Genomic DNA, 14289 nt, shown 5'->3' on the forward strand with positions numbered 1-14289 from the left:
AAGATACTCAAATTACAGTGTCCATAAATAAAGTTTTCTTGAAACACCCTCATGCTTATTCTTTACAAGCTTCTGGTAGCTTCTTATCGCTTAGAGCTGTGACCTACCTCCCATTGCCTAGTTATGTAAGGTTTTACTGGATCTTGCATTTTTAGTCCATTTCTGTATTGTCTATTGCTGCTTTTGTGCCACAGCAGCAGAGTTGACTTGTTACTATAGAGATTGTATGACTCTCAAAGGTGAAAATATTTACTATCTGGTCCTTTACAGGTCCCAGTCTTAAATTTATTTCTTTCAACTTACAACTTTGAAGTCTATTATTTGTAGTATCACAAGGCTTAAAAGCAGGTACTTGAAATTTGGGGTCTAAATTTGCAGTGTTAGGATTCATGTTTAACGGAGGCTTGATGATTATAAATTTATAAAGGTGGAAAAGTGAAGCGTAAAGAATGATTATTCATAGGTTTTTGTTTTTTGTGTTTTTTTTAACCAGGTTACAAGCTAAGTCACCATTTCATTCCTTAACCTGGCTTAACCTAGCTCTAGGCTTTTAGGCTTCCTCATTTTTAAAATACCTCACTTCGGGTGGTGGAACATGCAACTCTTGATCTCAGGGTTATGAGTTCAGGACCCCCATTGTGTAGAGATTACATACATACAGACCTCCCTAATCTTTGTGAAGTACAGTCATCTCAAATTATGAGTCCTAATTTTTCACAAATGAATCTTTGGAATAATTAAATATTTAGAAATCACAATTTCTAATGTATGTGCATTCTAAAATAACAACTCTGGTTTTCTTTCTACAGCTTTTATTTTCCTTTTGAATTCCTGCTTTGCAGAGAGAGCAATGGCAGCCCGAGTACTTGTAATTGGCAGTGGTGGAAGGGAACACACACTGGCCTGGAAACTTGCACAGTCTAATCATGTCAAACATGTGTTGGTTGCCCCAGGAAATGCAGGCACTTCCTCCTTGGAAAAGATTTCAAATACTGGTAATCACCTTTCAGTGTGGGGAGTAGTAGTTAATAATAGTCAATAGCAATACAGATCTGAATGTTTTTCTTGACTTTAAAATTTATGTGGTAATTTGAATACTTGCCTTATGTTGTAAATTTTAGGTATCTTGTTGTTCAGAGTGTGGCATTTCTTTATCTTAAATTAGTTTAAACCTTACAAAATATACCCATTGAAAAAGTCACAAGTCTCAGGTTAAAGGCATAATATGTATATTTAGAAATGAAAAGTTGAGCAGTGCTATTAAATGTTAAGTTTTGGCAATTCTGAGTCCTTAATAGACCTCAGTTTTTATCTCTTTCACTGGTAAAAGTGAAAAAATGATCAGTTCTTAAGCTACATTAAATTCTTCAGTGGCTTCCTGTAGTACTTAGAATAAAACTCAAACTCCTTAACATTCCTTCCAAAGCCCTTTACGATCTGGCTTCTGCCTGACTTTCCAGCCTGATATTTTATATCGTCTGTTTTCTTTTCACTGTGTTCTGTCCATGCAGTCCCATCAGTTTCCCAAACAGAGCTGCCTTGAATTTGGTATTTGTTTGTTTCCACCCGTAACATGACTGGCTCCTCATCATTCAGGTCTTAGTTTATCAGTTATCTCCTCAAAGAGGTCTTTCCTAAAGTTTTTAAGCAAAGCATGCCCCCCAATTCATTTGTTTCCAGTCATGAACCATTATATGTATTTACTTTACTTTTCTATTGTCTATCTCCTCTCTTCATTTCCTCGCTAGAACATAAGCTCTAGAATGTAAGCAAGGAACGCTTCTGTCTTGTTTTTGCATTGTGTACACCATGCCTATTACCCTATATGGCACCTAATATTTGTGCAGAAAACATAGATCCAACAAGTCACAAGTTGGGAGAAAATAACTGCATGCATAATACCAAAAATAATAAAGAAAAAGATAAATAAGAAAGTATCTGCTTCCCTGAGATTTTAGCTTTGTAGGTGAGGTATTATATGTGTTTACTCAAGAATCGATACGTCCTATCTAGATATAGTTGATGTTATGTAGGCCAGCCCGTGAAAATCTCCCAAGATTGCCATGAGCCTGCTACCACTTGGAGCAACAGGTTAGGTGTGTCCTTTCTCTCTTGCCAGTCTCTGCTGTACAGAGGTTGTTGGCTTTGCTCAGCCCAGTTGTGTTTGCAGGTACTAACCCAGAGTTCATGGTACTCCATCCTTAGCCTACTCAAGCAACTCCTGTAGCTTGAGAACTCTACCATTTCTGCACTTTCCCCAACACATCACAAATGTCATAGAGTAGTTTACAACTTCAGCCAACTTCAGAATGGTGGTGCAGATACAGTGAAGCAGGGAGGTACCTGTAGAACCAACACAGTATATGGTTGATCCTGCTGCTAGTTACTTTGAATTCCATCGAGAAAATTTTCCTGGCTTGTCAGTCAAAGTAAGCTAGGTTACTTCATTCAGGGGGCACCTGGGTGACCGTCAAATTCTTGGTTTCCACCCAGATCATGATCTTGGTCATGAGATCAAGCCCAAAGGTAGTTGACTTCTCCTCTCCCTCTGCCCTCTGCGTGCCCCCACCCCACTGTGCTCTCCCACACACTCTGAAATAAGTGTCTAAAAATAAGTAAATAGGGGTGCCTGTGTGGCTCAGTTGGTTAAGCAGCTGCCTTTGGCTTGGGTCATGATTCCAAGGTCCTGGGATCCAGCCCTGCGTTGGGCTCCCTGCTCAGCAGAGAGCCTGCTTCTCTCTTTCCCTTTGCCTGCCGCTCTGCTTACTTGTGCTCTCTCTTTATCTCTCTGTCAAATAAATAAATAAAACCTTTAAAAAAAAGTAAATAAAATTGTCATTCAGTTCTTAGCTTACCCATCTTTGCAGAAAGACCCTTCTAGCTCAACCAGATACAGTATCTCAGTTCACCTGATATTATCAGATTTGCCTAATTTGTTCACACTTGGTTTGGGGTTTTTTTGTTGGTTTTTGTTGTTGTTTTTGCTTGCATATTTATTACCAAACATTCCCATATAAGCATCCTAAGCATAGGGACTCTGTGTTAACATCTTAACTGAGTGACTAGCTCAGTATCTAGGACATGGTGGTTCTCAGTAAATCTTGAATAAATGACATTAAAAGGCAGTTTCTGAGTATATTCTGTGGGACATTTTTTTGTTTATAATCAATGTGACATGAATACCATGGTCAAGGAAGTACTTTAATACCTCTTTGGGAAGCTTCCTGGTATTTTCATCTAACTAGCTATAGTAATCAAGGACTGAGCCTCATTGGTTAGCCTAATGCAGTAGGCTCTGAATTTCCCATGGTACAACTATCATGTGTACTCATGAAAGAAAAGCAATAGTTAATAAGCCTTTCAAAGTATAGTACTTATGTTTCAGCATGACTGTTAATTTAAAGAATGTTTGTATCAAGTGAGGTGGGGTGTGTTTTTTCTATCCACAGCCATCTCGATCAATGACCACACTGCCCTTGCTCAGTTCTGCAAAGATGAGAAAATTGAATTCGTAGTTGTTGGACCAGAGGCACCTCTGGCTGCTGGTAAAGTTCGTTTCTGTTTATTGTTACAGTATATGCAAGCCAACAGGAGCTTAGAGATCATCTAAGCCAATTCAATCTGGGGATGAGGATTTCTGCTCTCATACAGCATTGGAAAAAGAGCTTTCACCTTGAAATTTGTGGAGTCTCCATTTTTTCCGTGACATATCAATAATGTGATGAATGAAAGAGCAAATTTGCAACTGTGGAAAATATTTTAAATGTTTATATTCTGCCTTGTTCTGGTATCCATTTAATAATCATATGTTTGACTCTAACATATAACTTTTGCTGTGTTTGAATCACATGTTAGTAACGTTTTTGTTCATATGCAGTAGGCAGCGTGAGAAACTTACTCTCTGCCACTACTCATCTGCCTTATGTCAATGTAGATTTAGTCTAATCCTGATTCTTCAGAGTCAGAAGGCTCTGCAGAGACCTTGGTTCACCTAAAGCTGCGCATTTCTGTCCATAGGAATTGTTGGGAACCTGACATCTGCAGGAGTCCAATGCTTTGGTCCCACTGCAGAAGCAGCTCAGTTAGAGTCCAGCAAGAGATTCGCCAAAGAGTTTATGGACCGACATGGAATCCCAACTGCACGGTGGAGAGCTTTCACCAAACCTGAAGAAGCCTGCAGCTTTATAATGAGGTAGCGAGAAGACTGCCTGTGAGGGGCCGTTGTTTTGTTAGAGTATTTAAATACACAGGTCACTTTTGTGTCACAGGTTTATAGTATGATAATCATGGCAGAAAAACTCATGCCGTATAGGTTGCCTTTCTCCAACATCAAAGTAAAATGGGACCCTGTGCATGTGTACTTGTATAATCTTGTGGCCTTGCAGAAAGAAGAATATTTTTAACATTACTGAGGAGTTTCTAGGGGAAAAGATACATTTGGTTTAGCAGTCCTGCACTCCTTCATGGTCAAACTAAGAAACACAGTGGCATCTTACAGCATGAAGGATATTGATTCTTTCATAAATAATTAACTGGATTGAAGAATCATCACTTGGCTTTCTGCCATTGCCACTTAGATCTAAATCTTAAGACCAGACATTCTTGTTCTCTGTTGTATCTAAAATGTGAAACAATGAATGATGGTAGACACATGCTTTTGCCCTTTTTTTGTTGACACTTCTCCCTTTTATCTGTTATGTTTTCCTTTTAGTTGAGTCAATTTCATTCTTTATTCATTCTTCATCCTACAGGGTTTCTTAGACAATGAATGTTATTATTTCCTTGTAGCCAGATGCCTTGGGTAAGTAACAATTTTGTTACTTACTTTGGGTAAGTTTCTTTCTAGATCTCCAGTCCTACCCAACAGAAGAAATTACCAAGAACAGTTTCTTCTGTGTACTTTCAAAAATGACTTGTATTTTCATGCTTATGATGGTCTTATACAGTCACATCTTCTATTGGAATGAGAGTATAATTCACTGCTTTGTTCTTAAGGATCCTTCCATGCTTACACTATACAACTGCTTTTGTCTTCCAAAGATGTTGCCTGTATGATCTCATGATAAGTGAAAAAAGCAAAATTGTATGTACCATATGATCACAACTATAAAAGAATACGTAGGGAAAAAATCCCAGTGGGGGGGAAGTGTATCAAAATGGTGTTGGTATAAGTAATTTTTTTTTCTGCTTTTTGGTGGTTGCTATAGCACATCATTACATTTCAGCACTTGAGGCTTTTGAATTTAAGGATTCGTTGGATGTTGAAGATTACTCTGTCTTCACAGTGCAGACTTCCCTGCTTTGGTTGTGAAGGCCAGTGGTCTCGCGGCTGGAAAAGGAGTGATTGTTGCCAAGAGCACAGAAGAGGCCTGCAGGGCTGTGCAGGAGATCATGCAGGTAGGTTGTTCCTCTGGAAAAGTCACACTATGATGGGTACTCCTTAAGTTTATGAAATGTTGCTTAAGGTAAGAAGAACCTATCTAGCAAACATACAGGTAAGTTTTTTATAATACCACCTATTATAATCCATCTCTGTAAAAGGGTTTTTACAGATCTATACTGACGGCTAAATCACCATCTGTTCTTTGGAAGTAAGTACTACCATGCTTTGTTGTATGCTGCAGAAAGGTAGAAAATCCTCAGACTACAGAACATTCAAATTCTCAACCAACCATGGAAGCAAAAAGTATTTGTCCTTGGTGTCCCAAATCTAAGAAGCGAAGCAATGAATTAATACACTTTTCTTTTACTATCCCTCTTGGTTATTGTTCTCCCTTATTAGAAGTCTGTTTTCAAAGGCATGCTCTAGTATAAGGTTAGCAGACAAGCAAATCATAATTATAATCAGACATAAGAATTAAGTGGTAAGGAAGAATATATCTTTTTCTGTTACATGATTGGAAACTGGAAAGCCAGATCCCCAGAACAGTGTTAATGATTTGTTCATCTGTACCAGTGCTGGCTCTGCATTATTGCCACATGTCAAAATAGGAAACATTCATATGGGGCGCCTGGCTAGAGATTACTAAGTGAATAAATAAACTTTTAAATAATTAAATAAAGTTTATTTATTTAAGTAATCTCTACACCTGTGGGGCTCAGACTCATGACCCCAAGATCAAGAGTCATATGTTCTTCCCAACTGAGCCAGCCAGGCGCCACAAATAAATAAACTGGGCGGGGGTGGGGGGGGACATTCATATGTTCCTTTGAGGCTCTCAGAAAAGGAAAAGGAAATTACTAGTGAATTGGTTCATAATACAAATGGTGAAAAATGACAACAGCTCATTGAGTAAATATTAAGAGCCTTTTTCTTTCTTTCTTTCTTTTTGTACAAGGATAAAGCTTATGGAGCAGCTGGAGAAACAATTGTCATTGAAGAACTTCTTGAAGGAGAAGAGGTGTCTGTATGTATATCCACCTTTTTGGCTTTTCTACAGTAGGAAAAGCTGTATTACCTGCTTTGTGAGCCCCAGAAAGACATGATTTATTTTGGTTGCTTCATCTGAAGGCATAAACCCAGCACTTACAAAGGAATTTGTGTATGTTTAATATTTTGGATGCAAGTGAAAAAAAAATGTATCCTCTTTTAATCATGCCCTGTATATCAGTAGAGGACTTGGATTTTTATCCCATATAATTTAAGGGGTGTAAGGTTGAAATACTTCACTTTGAGAGTAGCTTGACCTTTTTTCCTAACTGGCTCAAAAATTATAGATCCTTCAGAAATTGAGTATACAAGATGTTTTGATTCTTGCTGTAGATAGCTTAGGCTTATTTATGTTTCAGCTTCCTTTAAGAAATTTTTTTTTCCCCCGGGAAGAGTTAAGGTTCATACGGTTCCACTCATTAATTTTTTTTTTTTTTTTTTTTTTTTTTACTTTTTGCCATTTAATAAGTGGACTGTCTTGTTTTCTCTACAGTGTCTGTGCTTCACTGATGGAAGGACCGTGGCCCCCATGCCCCCAGCACAAGACCATAAGCGATTGCTGGAGGGAGATCACGGCCCCAACACCGGGGGGATGGGAGCCTATTGTCCAGCACCTCAGGTACTTCCCAGAGGTGCAGCTGAAGTTCAGTAGTCATTGTTTAAGTCATCTCAAAGAGCTCTTGGATCATTTTTTTCTGTTTTCTATATTTAATATTACTAATCAGCAATGTGGATGTCCTGTTAAATGAAAACTATCTCTTCTAGTGTCATTCTAAAACAAACCTTTTCTAAAATCTGAAGAATTAAGTTGTGTATGGGTTGAATAGATCCTTTTAGTTCCTGCTCTCTACATGCTATATTTAAGCCATGAGAGCCAATTAAAGTCTAAAATTATTTTTTATTCACCTTTAGATATCCAAGGCCCAGCACATAAGTGCTCAATAAATGTGTGTGTGCGCGCGTGTGAGTGTAAAACAGATGAATTGAGAACCAAGTCAGACTCTGATTTGTTTTTATGGTCTCTGTAATTCATGGTGGGTACATAAAGTATGTTTCCAAACAATTTCTGGACAGTTTTTATAAGAAATCTGCATTGGGTGTCTTAAAAGTAGAACTAGTACTTCAGAAACTCACCCATTCTTTTCACTGAGGATAGTCAGTGGTTATTTATGCTGATAATATAGTGCCTTGTACACATTTTTCTTAATTAAAAAGATTAAAAACAGGATTTACTTTAAGCTATAAGTATTAAAATTGCTATTTGGGAAATGTGATTTTAGTTTAAGAACCATCTCTGGGGGTACCTGACTGGCTTAGTCAGTGGGGAATGTGACTCTTGGTCTTGGGGTTTTGAGTTCAAGCCCCACGTTGGGTATAGAGATTACTTAAAAATGAAATCTTTGAAAAATAAGATATTTTTCAAAAAAGAATTATTTCTAAGTCTAATTTTTACAATTAAATTTATAAACTCAGATTCTTGTTTGTTTGTTCTTTTAAAGATTTTATTGTTTTTATTTATTTGTCAGAGAGAGAGAGAGTGCAGGCAGAGTGGCAGGCAGAGGCAGAGGGAGAAGCAGACTCCCTGCCGAGCAAGGATCCTGATGTGGGACTCGATCCCAGGACACTGGGATCATGACCCGAATCGAAGGCAGCCGCTTAACTGACTGAGCCACCCAGGCTTCCCATAAACTCAGATTCTTTATCGGCTTATGAAATAGGCATAGAATATACCAGAAGGATACAAAAGGGTCTCGGGGTGGTAGAGGAACTTTTTTCATTTTTATTATTATTATGTTTGTTTGTTTGTTTGTTTTAAAGATTTTATTTTATTTATTTGACAGACAGAGATCCCAAGTAGACAGAGAAGCAGGCAGAGAGAGAGGAGGAAGCATGCTCCCCGCGCGTCCCCCCCCCCTCGCCCAGCAGAGAGCCTGATGCGGGACTCAATCCCAGGACCCTGGGATCGTGACCTGAGCTGAAGGCAGAGGCTTTAACCCACTGAGCCACCCAGGCGCCCTATTATTATGTTTTAGAAAACTATTTTTAGTGAGTTTTAAGTGTGTACATGTTTGAGAATCTATAGATTCAGTAGAAAACGTGATTTAACATTTAGTGCTGAAATGGCAGCGAACACTGATTAGTAAATATATAATCTAGCTTCTGCTTATGATAATTTTTCTCAGAGGTCTTCTTTCCTATTTTGTAACAATGAGACTGACTACTTACTTGATAGAATCAATGTGAGGGTTTTATTTTATTTTTTTTTTAAAGATTTTATTTTTATTTATTTGACACAGAGAAAGAGAGATCACAAGTAGGCAGAGAGGCAGGCAGAGAGTGGGGGGGAAGCAGGCTCCCTGCTGAGCCGAGAGCCCGACGCGGGGCTCGATCCCAGGACCCCGAGACCATGACCTGAGCCGAAGGCAGAGGCTTTAACCCACCGAGCCACCCAGGCGCCCCAATGTGAGGGTTTTAAAAGCTTATGAATTTAAAGTGCTCAGCGTATCTGAGGAAGTAAAAAATAATAGTTCTCACTGTCCCCTTTCATTGTCCCATATAGTACTGCTTATAAGATGGTTTTGGTTTTTGTTTTTTTAAATACCCAGTTACATTTAAATGTTCCTGTATGTTCCCCAGGTTTCTAAGGATTTGTTCCTGAAAATAAAAAATACCATTCTTCAGAGGACAGTGGATGGCATGCAGCAAGAGGGTATGCCATACACAGGTGAGCACACTGATGTCATGGTGGACGTTATTCTTAGAGTGACTTAACACCTTGATAAAACTCCCAGTTTCTCTTTTTTCACCACTTTTTTTTTTTTTTAAAGATTTTATTTATTTATTTGACAGACAGAGACCACAAGTAGGCAGAGAGACAGGCAGAGAGAGAGGAGGAAGCAGGCTCCCTGCCGAGCAGAGAGCCCGATGTGGGGCTCGATCCCAAGACCCCGAGATCATGACCTGAACTGAAGGCAGAGGCTTAACCCTCTGAGCCACCCAGGCACCCCCTCTTTTTTCACCACTTTTTAATTGACCACTGTTGTAACTTTTGCCATAGTTAGTACAGAACCTCGAGTATTAGTACCTTAAATTCTAATTTTCAGCCGCAATGTGTTCATTATAGTTTGTTTTGTTTTTGTTTTTGTTTCTGTCCCTTTCCCATGCAGGTGTTCTCTATGCTGGTATAATGTTGACCAAGGATGGCCCAAAAGTTCTGGAGTTCAATTGCCGTTTCGGTGATCCAGAGTGCCAAGTGGGTAATAGTTAAAGATAATACAAGTGTTATTTTGTAGATGTGTGTTTTTTAATCTCAGGATTTATCGGCCTTGAAATAATTACCTTTAAGGAATATATGCAAGTTCTGCTGGTACCTCAGTGAATACATCGTCTAGAGAGAACTAAAATTTCTCAGCTGCCATGTTGATCATGTTTTTCCAGGTGATCCTCCCACTTCTTAAGAGTGATCTTTATGAAGTGATTCAGTCTACCTTGGATGGCCTGCTCTGTACATCTCTGCCTGTTTGGTTTGAAAACTGCACTGCAGTAACTGTCGTGATGGCAAGTAAAGGCTATCCGGGAGATTACACCAAGGGTGTGGAGATAACAGGTGAATATCCGAGAACAAAAGGTGGAATTACAGAGTGACAAGTGACCAGCATGACAGTAGGCCTTCCTCCCAGGCTATGCTCTGCTCCTTTTAGGGGCCTAAGGCCATCAGAAACCTTTCAGGAGTTTTTTAACCATGTTGGATGAGGGTATGCAAATATCCAAAATTACAGTATTTGAAAAACAGCCATCCATGTCCCTTCCTACACAAGGAAGTCCTATATGGGCCTAGCCAAGTTTCCAGAGTACCACTCAGTGTGCCTTTCTCTCCTGTCCTCCAAGGGCCCCAATAATAAAGGGAACTCATGAGAATCAGCACATCATTAGTAGAAACTACGTCAGATAAACTTCAGAGGCATAATCGTAACTAGACACCACACCCCCACCTCCTGTTTGCAGTGTACCCCATAGTCACTTGGACGACAGAATTAAAACAGTTTCAAAACTCTTCTGTTTCTCTTTATAGGAAGTGAGGCATCTCTTATTAAATGATAGTAAATAAAATAGTGTCTTAAAATGCCAAATAAGTTCTAGTGCCATAAGCCCAAAGGCAGACCTCCAAGATCCCTGGCAGGCTCTCGTTTGGCCTTCCTCAGACCCTAACGGTGTCTTTGGTTCAAACACTCTAGTTCCTGCTTTGCCCAGACAAGAAAGTCATTGCCCTGTGAATCCCAGTCATGGTACCTGTGCAGTCAGGAATCAATTGCCTTTTATTTTTATAAGATTTTTTTTCTTTACTTGAGAGAGAGAGTACGTGTGTACACACACACTCATATGCGAAGTGAGCAGGGAGAGGGGGAGGGAAAGGGAGAGAATCTCAAGCAAACTCTGCACTGATCATGGAGCCCGGTGCAGGGTTCAGTTTCACGGACCCTGAGACCATGACTTTAGCAGAAATCAAGAGTGGGATGCTCAACTGACTGAGCTACCTAGGCACTTTCTGATTGCCTTTTAAATGAACAAAGAAAAGAGATCAAGATCAATCAAGATCACTGATATTGGTGAAATTTCCCAGAGATTGAGGTGACAAGTGTAATAGTCCTTTCTTTGGCAGCGATATTAGGTATTCCCAATACTAGTAGGTACATGGGTACCTATGACTAGTGCCCCTGTGCTATAAAAACATCTAGGGAATATCTTCATTAACATATTACCAACTGTGATGCTAAAAGAGAAGTGATAACCAAAAAAGATAAACAATATATGAGTGCAGTGTTGTTGGGTGGGGTTGTTTTGTTTTGTTTTAATTAAGAGATTGTCTTTGTATAAAATTGCCCTGTTGGTCACTTGAGAATATAGAAAATAGGTCTAATAATATTTTAAGTGTAAAATTATACATGAGAGCTTAAGAATAATTTGAAAGAAAATTAAGTTAGGGATTTTAAATTGGGCCTAAAACCAAATTTAAATCAGATTTGTTTTAAGATTTTATAATTGTTATACTAGGGAAAATATTAAGAATATGTTTTGCATTACAGTTATTCTATTCTATTTGTATAGCCGTGATAAAAAGAAATTCCTTTACTCATAAGTAAAAGGTGATTAAGTATAGGTTTTATTCATTGATGTTTAGGGATTTTATTTTCTTTCTTCCCTTTTAAGTTTTAGTTCTTAACGTCCTGTCAGGAGAGAATAGCGGTACAGCTGACCCTTGAACAACATGGGTTTGAACTGCATGGGTATACTTACATACAAGGGTTTTTGTAGAGTACAGTACTATAAATGTATTTTTTTTATAGCTTTGTTAATAACATTTTGTCTAGTTTAGCTAATTGTAAGAATATAGCATATAACATACAGCTTGTTACATATTACATATGTTACATATTACATACAGAGTATGCATTAATCGACTTTATGTTATTGGTAAGGCTTCTGTTCAGCAGCAGGCTCTTAGTAGTTAAGTTTTTGAGGAGTCAAAAGTTATGTGGATTTTGGACTATGAAGGGGGGGGTCAGCACCCCAACCCCAGCATTGTTTAAGCATCAGCTCTACATTTAAGCTTTTAAACTTTTTAGACTTAGGTTATTTTTTTTTCCTACCCCACTGAAACAGTAGTTCTTTCATGAGGTTATAATGCAGGTTAATGATAATACAGTTACCACCCTATAGCAGAACAGACTGTTCTTGAGACGGTCTGTTTGCTATCTTGTTGCTTTATTCCTTCCTGATAGGATTCTTGTGAAGATTCATTTAAGTGAAATTAAAATCTTTTTTTTTTTTTTAAGATTTTATTTATTTGACAGACAGAGATCACAAGTAGGCAGAGAGGCAGGCAGAGAGAGAGGGGGGATGAAGCAGGCTCCCCTCTGAGCAGAGAGCCCGATGCGGGGCTCGATCCCAGGACCCTGAGATCATGACCTGAGCCGAAGGCAGAGGCTTTAACCACTAGCCACCCAGGTGCCCCTAAGTGAAATTAAAATCTTACTGAAAAAAATCTTCAGGCATCAGGGCCGCTCAGTCAGTCAGGCGTCTGTCTTCGGCTCAGGTCATGATCCCAGGGTCCTGGGATTGAGCCCCACATCGGTCTCCCTGCTCAATGGGGAGTCTGTTTCTCCCTCAGCTTCTGCCTCCGCTCCTCCCCAACTTGTGCTCTTTCTCTCTCTCCCTCAATAAAATAAAATCTTAAAATAGACTTTAAAAAGAAGACTTAAGGAAATTATAAACCACTTCAGAAGTGTTGACTATTGTTATTATGTAAATGTGCTCTCTCACAGGGTTTCCTGCGGCTCAAGCTTTAGGACTGGAGGTGTTCCACGCAGGCACTGCCCTGAAAGATGGCAGAGTGGTGACTAACGGGGGTAGAGTCCTTACAGTAACAGCGATCCGGGAAAATCTCATCTTGGCCCTTGAAGAAGCCAAAAAAGGACTAGCTGCTATAAAGTTTGAGGGAGCCATTTACAGGAAGGACATAGGCTATCGCGCCATAGCTTTTCTCCAGCAGCCCAGGTAAATTTCCTACTGAGGTAGTTCTAGCATAGCCTCAGAACTGATGTAAATGGCTATATAGAAAATTCTGTTAACCTTATACTAAGCCATTCTCTAATCTTTTCTCTCTATGGAACTGCTCTGATTTTGACTTACATTTAGTCTGAGTCAAAACTAGTTAGAACGGTATTCAAATGGGGGTGCCTGGGTGGCTCAGTCTGTTAACTGTCTGCCTTAGGCTCAGGTTATGATCTCCAGGTCCTGGGATCGAGCCCCACATCAGGTTTTTCTATTCAGCAGGGAGTCTGCTTTTCTCTGTCTCTCTCTCCCCTCTGCCCTTCCCCACCACTCATTCTCTCTTTCCCTCTAATAAATAAAATCTTTTAAAAAAAAAATTCAGTTGAAGTGCGAAAAGCTTCATGGTAGGTCTTTGTGTTTGAAAAGTTCAGTAAAGGGGCGCCTGGGTGGCTCAGTGGATTAAGCCTCTGCCTACGGCTCAGGTCATGATCTCAGGGTCGTGGGATCGAGCCCCGCATCGGGCTCTCTGCTCAGCGGGGAGCCTGCTTCCCCCTCTCTGCCTGTCTCTCTGCCTACCTGTGATCCCTCTCTGTCAAATAAATAAATAAAATCTTTCAAAAAAAAAAGAAAGTTCAGTAAAATCACAGTGATAATAAGGACTTTTTCACATTGTATATTTGAAGTATATATAATCATTTGTCAAGTATCCATCAATAAAGATGGGGAAAGGATTTTTATTCCTTGAGTTATCATATATTTAAATATTACTATTGTATTTTCATCTTAGTTCATGATTTTGTCAAAGATTTCAAGATGAAGGGGCACCTGGGTGGCTCAGTGGGTTAAGCCTCTGCCTTGGGCTCAGGTCATGATCTCAGGGTCCTGGGATCGAGCCCCACATCAGGCTCTCTGCTTAGCAGGGAGCCTGCTTTCCCTTCTCTCTTCCTGGCTGCCTCTCTGTCTGCTTGTGATCTCTCTCTCTGTCAAATAAATAAATAAAACCTTTAAAAAAAAAAAAGATGAAAATATTGGCCATCTACCTTTGCAACTTAATTTGATTATACTGTAAATTTTGGCAGTCTCATTTTGTTAGTGTGTTTATATTTATTACTAAAATGTATTTTTACATTTTAAATGTAAAATGTAAAATTTTTACATTTTAAATGTATAATTTGTTAGCACATACAATTATTCCTTTGTAAAATCAAACTATTAATTGAAAATGTGGGTGTTTTGATTTCTTAAGTATATATCATAGTTTCTATTGTTCATTGAGTTTGTCTATGAGAAATAAATGTTTTAGAACA

The 14289-nt window shown here is 39.0% G+C and overlaps 1 protein-coding gene across 3 annotated transcripts in view; it reads left to right on the forward strand.

Annotated features, from left to right (window-relative positions):
• Positions 1-14289, forward strand: part of GART (phosphoribosylglycinamide formyltransferase, phosphoribosylglycinamide synthetase, phosphoribosylaminoimidazole synthetase) — a 33338-nt gene that overhangs the window by 1988 nt on the left and 17061 nt on the right. For 2 of the 3 annotated variants that reach the window (XM_080796122.1, XM_080796123.1), the window contains exons 2-11: positions 810-995; positions 3450-3545; positions 4018-4192; positions 5286-5397; positions 6339-6407; positions 6924-7049; positions 9068-9155; positions 9598-9683; positions 9869-10037; positions 12754-12985. In XM_080796122.1, the coding sequence (XP_080652248.1) occupies positions 851-995; positions 3450-3545; positions 4018-4192; positions 5286-5397; positions 6339-6407; positions 6924-7049; positions 9068-9155; positions 9598-9683; positions 9869-10037; positions 12754-12985 (1298 nt within the window). In that variant the 5' untranslated portion in view covers positions 810-850. The remainder of the gene's footprint in view (positions 1-809; positions 996-3449; positions 3546-4017; positions 4193-5285; positions 5398-6338; positions 6408-6923; positions 7050-9067; positions 9156-9597; positions 9684-9868; positions 10038-12753; positions 12986-14289) is intronic. The other variant, XM_080796124.1, reaches the window with a different exon arrangement.

This window comes from Martes martes (assembly GCF_963455335.1).
Source record: "Martes martes genome assembly, chromosome: 1".
NCBI classification, from domain to species: domain Eukaryota; kingdom Metazoa; phylum Chordata; class Mammalia; order Carnivora; family Mustelidae; genus Martes; species Martes martes.